Source organism: Leuciscus leuciscus (genome assembly GCF_965113295.1).
Source record: "Leuciscus leuciscus genome assembly, chromosome: 2".
In the NCBI taxonomy this organism is placed as follows: domain Eukaryota; kingdom Metazoa; phylum Chordata; class Actinopteri; order Cypriniformes; family Leuciscidae; genus Leuciscus; species Leuciscus leuciscus.
In genome coordinates, this window is record NC_138726.1 from 57,084,857 (window position 1) to 57,090,875 (window position 6,019).

At 40.3% G+C, this 6,019-nt stretch overlaps 1 protein-coding gene and 1 long non-coding RNA gene across 2 annotated transcripts in view; one reads left to right on the plus strand and one right to left on the minus strand.

Annotated features, from left to right (window-relative positions):
* Window positions 1–5,157, minus strand: part of LOC309493267 (SLAM family member 5) — a 5,944-nt gene extending 787 nt beyond the window's left edge. Inside the window, exons 1-6 of the mRNA XM_082162438.1 lie at window positions 4,774–5,157; window positions 4,201–4,515; window positions 2,732–3,004; window positions 295–417; window positions 153–207; window positions 1–72 (exon numbers count right to left, since the gene is read on the minus strand). The exon at window positions 1–72 is cut by the window's left edge and continues 787 nt beyond it. Coding sequence (XP_082018564.1) covers window positions 1–72; window positions 153–207; window positions 295–417; window positions 2,732–3,004; window positions 4,201–4,515; window positions 4,774–4,822 — 887 coding nt within the window. The 5' untranslated portion in view covers window positions 4,823–5,157. The remainder of the gene's footprint in view (window positions 73–152; window positions 208–294; window positions 418–2,731; window positions 3,005–4,200; window positions 4,516–4,773) is intronic.
* LOC309493376 overlaps window positions 1–6,019 on the plus strand; it is a 166,596-nt gene that overhangs the window by 130,186 nt on the left and 30,391 nt on the right. The gene's annotated exons all lie outside the window — the stretch shown is intronic.

Consider the following 6,019-nt stretch of genomic DNA (forward strand, 5'->3'; position numbering starts at 1 on the left):
ACAGAAGTGTTTTTGTCCTTCTTCGTGTCCCATTTTTTTCCTTCACCACCACCGGAGTCAGGATTGGAACCACTTCAAAAAATAAACACCTGGGATAAGTATTGCTGTAAACCGCTGAGTCCTTTACATCTATGATCTCTGTGGTATATTACCATATATTCTGGAAGAATTTCTGGAGGGTGTTAGGCAAGGCAGCTATAATTTTTTCTAGGAAAGACAAATTATAGTTAATACGACAATATCAGTCATGCAACTGTTGTATTGTAAAGTTTGATTATAAGATATGTTTGTTACCTCTGTGTGTAAATGCATATGCAACAATCAAAGTAAACATAGCTGTAAGCACTATAGCCCACACCACAGACGAAGTACATGAACCGCACGGACTGCAAGTGCAGACTTCACACTTCTTCTCCTCTAGAAAGAAAAGAACAAAATAACTCTTCATTTGCATCTATGTAGACTTCCTATTCACCGGCTCTGCCCTGTTGAAGCATCAGTGCTGTGAAGTTACAGGCAGTAAAACTGCTTCTGTCAGGAACAATGTCTTTTTGTTCACTCTAAAAGCCCCTTTCTTATGATTCTTCAGTGCATTGAAGTGTATTTACTCTCTCACTGCACGTGTGTTAAAGTCAGCATGAAATCAATATTGACTATTCTTTTTTTCTTCTTTTTTTTTTTAAATGTAATACTGCAGTATTTATTCTAAATGATTCGTGCACATCATTTTAATTATCTGTGTGCCTCGTAATGTTGAAGCAAAATAAGTTCCCCTTCCTCTTGCAACGACATCTCTTCTCTGACGACATGTTTACTGGCATGAGGGCGGGACAACCTGTCAATCACATGAGATCCACCAATAGAAAACCATCCAATCAATTCCGGATGACAAAAAAATTAAGCCCCGCCCTACATTTGTTCTTGTTAGCAAAGTCGCTTAACTCGGATATATGTCACAATAGTGAAGAAAAAACTAGTGCTTTATGCTGTTGTTTGCTATTGGTGGATCTCATGTGAGTGACATGTTGACCCGCTCTTATCATAAGAGAGAAGAGATGCTGCAAGAGGACTATGTGAGATTATGAAGGAAAATACACTTTAGAAAGATAATGATGGACTCTGATAAATCATTAAAGGGATAGTTCACTCAAAAATGAAAATTGTGTCATGACTTACTCAACCTTGTGTTGTTCTAAACCTGTATGGGTTTCTCTGTTCTGTTGAACACAAAAGAAGATATTTTGAAGAATGTCTGTAACCAAACAGTTGATGGACCCCATTGACTTCCATAGTGAGAAAAATAAAATAAAAAAAATACTATGGAAGTCAATGGGGTCCATCAACTGTTTGGTTACAGACATTCTTCAAAATATCTTCTTTTGTGTTCAACAGAACAGAGAAACCCATACAGGTTTAGAACAACACAAGGTTGAGTAAGTCATGACACAATTTTCATTTTTGAGTGAACTATCCCTTTAATAACAATATTCTATAAAAAAAGCAATTTACATTTTCCTTTCATGTAGACATTAGCCCCCTCTCACACAAGTGCTTGACAATGTGGCGTCTGTTTTTCGGTCGCCCATCTCTTCCCGTTTCTTTTGTTGACTGTGAAATAATGGCCCGGGCCAGTGTTGCCACGTTGCTATCAAAGCTTTATTAAGAGTTGTCAAAAAGTACAGACTTCAGTTCCAAGTCGGTACTGAAATTTAAAAAAAAAAATACGATACCACCATTTCCCTTTAGCATTTTGAGCTTTTGAGCGGATTCTTAAACACCTCTGATTGGCCATTGTGTTGACACGCTCAACATGTATTTCTCTGATTGGCAATTGTGTTGACACGCTCAACATGTATGTCTCTGATTGGCCCTTGTGTTCACAAGCTCAACATGTATGTCTCTGATTGGCCATTGTGTTGACACGCTCAACATGTATGTCTCTGATTGGCCATTGTGTTGACACGCTCAACATGTATGTCTCTGATTGGCCATTGTGTTGACACACTCAACATATATGTTTGTGATTGGCCATTGTGTTGACACGCTCAACATGTATGTCTCTGATTGGCCATTGTGTTGACACACTCAACATATATGTTTGTGATTGACTACAATGTTCAACAATGACATCTTTGACGCTCTTCACCAAGCACTTACATAGATACAAATGGGAGCATTTAAAAGCAGGCGTCTATCAGCGGATCCCTCCAGTATGTATCAATGCAAGTGCTCGATAAAGAGCGTCAAAGACCTCGTGTTTTTGAAACGTTGATCATTTTAGCCAATTACAGTCATTTACGCTGAGCGTGTCAACACAATGGCGAATCAGTGACATATATGTTAAGCGCGTCAACACAATGGCCAATCCAGAGGGGTTTAAGAATCTGTTCAACAGCGATCAAAATGGCATGATAACAAAATGGTCACATTTTTTTAATTTCAGTACCGACTTGGTACCGAAGTTGGTACTTTTGACAACTCTAAATGACATTTACCTCAAGCACATTGTACGCGTACCCTTGCCTGTATGTAAAAACCAAACTATACTTCGGTTAATATACTTTTTCACTTTGCTGCAACCCTTCTGTGATATCATCTATAAATCAATGTGGGGGTCAATTTGGCGTATGTGTTTGCGTTTTGAAGCCCTGATGCTAAACATACGCAGTATGCAGCTTCTTAAATAAATAAAAAAACTCCTCACAGTGTTTCATGTGTTAAAGAGACCCACCTGAACATCCCACTGTGATTGGTTTGGTCTCTGTCTGTTGACCATTGGAGGCGGTGCAGGTGAAGGTCACGTTTCTGTTGCCACTGAATGATGTGAAAAGAATCAACGAAGAGTCGACGGCGTCTCCAGAAGTATACGATCTGATGAACTTGTCGTTAGGAGTCCAGGACAGATTGACATTTTGGGAAGACGCAGTGCAATTAAGGGCCAAGTGGCATTTGCCGTCTTTGAGGGAGTCAAACATTTTCTGGATTTGTGGTCCCTTGAGTGGTTCTGCAGTCGGGGTCAAACATTATAGCAATTATTCAATCTGGCTGAAAGTCATTATCACTCTTAAAAATAAAGGTTCTTCATTGGTATGTGTGGTTCCATGACGAACCTTTACCATCCTTTACTTTCCAATGCCAAAAAGGTTCTTTAAAGTGGAAAAAGACTCTTTAGATTGTTAAAATGTGCTACGAATAAATAGTTATTTTAACCCTTGTATGGTGTTTTCATTTTTTATCAAAATAAAAATGATACGATTAATTATTTTTTCAACCTCAGACTCATTGGCCTTGGCTCATTTTCTGTGAAGAACATATATCAGAACACATTTTCAATGACCACACACTGCACACCCCGAACGCAAACATGGTTTATGACGACATCTGTGTCCTCCTAAACCAAACGGCTTAAAAAAAAACATACTAAATGTTGTTTTTGGAAATTCAAAAAAGGCCAAAAGTTTTCTGTGACTGGTAGGTTTAGTGGTAGGGTTAGTGTAGGGGGATAGATTATACAGTTTGTACATTAGAAAAACCATTACGCCTATGGAGAGTCCCCGTAAACCACATCTCCAAGTGAGTGTGTGAGTGTGCGTGTGTGGGTGTATGTTGTGGGTGTGTGTGTGTGTGCGTGTGAGAGAGTGAGTTTTGTGTTTCTACCCCTGCCGTTCCCTCACAAGGTTGCAATTCTTAAATGTGATCTAACAAAGGTCAAGAGAAAATATTGTCTGATGAAGGGCTTGGGCCCGAAACGTTGCACGTGGTAGGCAACCATTAAAATTGCTAAGGAGCATTTTCTGGTGTGCGGACTCATTGTTTATCTTTGCAATCACCTGTCTGTCCAGCACCCAGTTTTATGGCTTTGGATGTGCGTGCTGTACCTTTGAATTCTATTGCAAGAGAAAATATTAACCATATATGCTGTTTATATTGCTTGTAATTGTGATGAAGTAAACATCTGTTGAGTATTTTAACATAAATTGTTTGATTATGTTGAACCCCAAAATGCAGCGGGTCCACCAGACCCACGAACACTGGCTGAATAACAAAAATATGAACACCACACAAGGGTTATGAACTGATGCCTGAAAGATTCTTTGCGGAATAAATTCTTGTCTTGAGGTTCTTCTGTGGCATCACTTATTGGAACCCATTATTTTTAAGAGTGTTAGTAGATTGTTAGATATAAAACATCTCTCTTACCTCGGACTGAGAGATGAACTTGAGTTTTTTCCCGAACCTCATTGGAGGTGACCAGGGCCACAGTGTATATCATGCTGTCCTTAATAGTCAGATTTTTTATTGTTAAATCTCCAGTTCTGTTGTCGAGCTCAAGTCGACCCAGATGTGTCCAAAAAGTGTATAACGTCACCTCGCCGTCCTTTAAACCGGCAATGTATGTTGTGTTCTTATAAATGGACCACTGCACTTTGGTGAGGTTCCATGATGTGTCTGCACCAGATTTCAAGACGACTGATTGGTCGAGGTAACCAGTAATAAATTCCTCTCTACCGCACACTGCAGAAACAAACACAGATAAGTCCATGTATGTGAACACACTATGTGAGAAAAGCATTTTTTGTTGCTTCACAGAAAAGGGAAACACCCTGTTTCCAATGAAGCAGAATTCAGACTGACTTTATTTCTCATTGAAAGAACAATTTCTAAACAAAAAAAGATCTTCAACAATCTTGCCCAAAGGACCAAACTATGTAACATCAACTCGACAAACTCTACACAATACAACAATATGAACGTGAAATCCAGTGAACTCACCTTGTTGAATGCACACGACAGAGATTAGCAGGATTCTCCATGGACTCATTGCTCGTTGGCTTGTCGATGTAAATCAAAAGGGCCTTGACATCGACGCTGTTGGCCTTCCTTTCCGCCGGACCTGAGAGAGCCAGTCCTAATCCAGAGCACAGTCGACTGAGACCTTCAGAGTCCTTCGACAACACAGCACAGAGGAAATGGGGAAGTGTGCAATGAAACACGTGTTTCCTCCCACTTCATATTTTGTGATAACGACATATAACAAGGAGCGTTAAGATGAAGCCATGGTGTTTTGGTGGACTTTCTTAGTGAAGAAAACAGAGATCATCCTTTCATGCGTAATGGCCATCACAGCGTTTTGAAATCAGTCATGACTCTAGCATGTGCATTTGTCTTGCATAAAAGACAGGCCTAAAAACCCCCGAACCGAGACACTTCCTCTTCATCACCCACGTTATTCACAACTTAAATGTTATTGACACCCAACGCCTACTGACTCTCTGATCTTGACCTTTATCCATCGCAACAGTCTTCAAACAATATGCATATCTCTTTTTTTTTACAACAATTTAAAGCAATTGGCACGATTTACTCACCCTCATGTCGGTCCAAACCTGTGGAACACAAAAGATGTTTTGGAGAACGTGTTTGCAATGCAATAACTGTAAATGATATCTGTTGTGCTCATAAAAAAATTAAAAAAACAGAACAAACCAGAAATATATGAGGAACCATATCTGAGTGCATGCAAACAAGAGCCGTGGCAAAAAGGAGGATTTTCTGTGAATAATGGCTTGTTCGAACGTGGGTGTTGGATCTGACATTATCATATGACCAGGCTTGAAGAGCACGAGTCAGATGATGACTCAAACAACACAGGTTTCGAACAACAGGGCTGCGTTTCCAGTCCATGTTTAGACACACACTTGCGAACTTCCCTAAGCACTTCTCCTCAGGAGAATCCCTGCCGCCATTTTGAAGTGCGTTCCACTTCGGGAAGTTTATATGGACAGACCCTCGTTCCCTCGATTATGGCCCTGTCCCAAATGGCACACTCCGGACTTGTGGACTTCCTCAGAGTCCACACTTTGGTGACGTCATGTAGTGCAGACCTATAGGGCCCTTGCCGCGAGTCCACGAGGGCGCATTGAGAGGTATTTTTGGGACAGACTCGATCGTCACGCCGGAAATAACGGTCTGGTTGTTGTTGGACAGGAGAAATACAATTTTTGCGCTCTGACGTCTC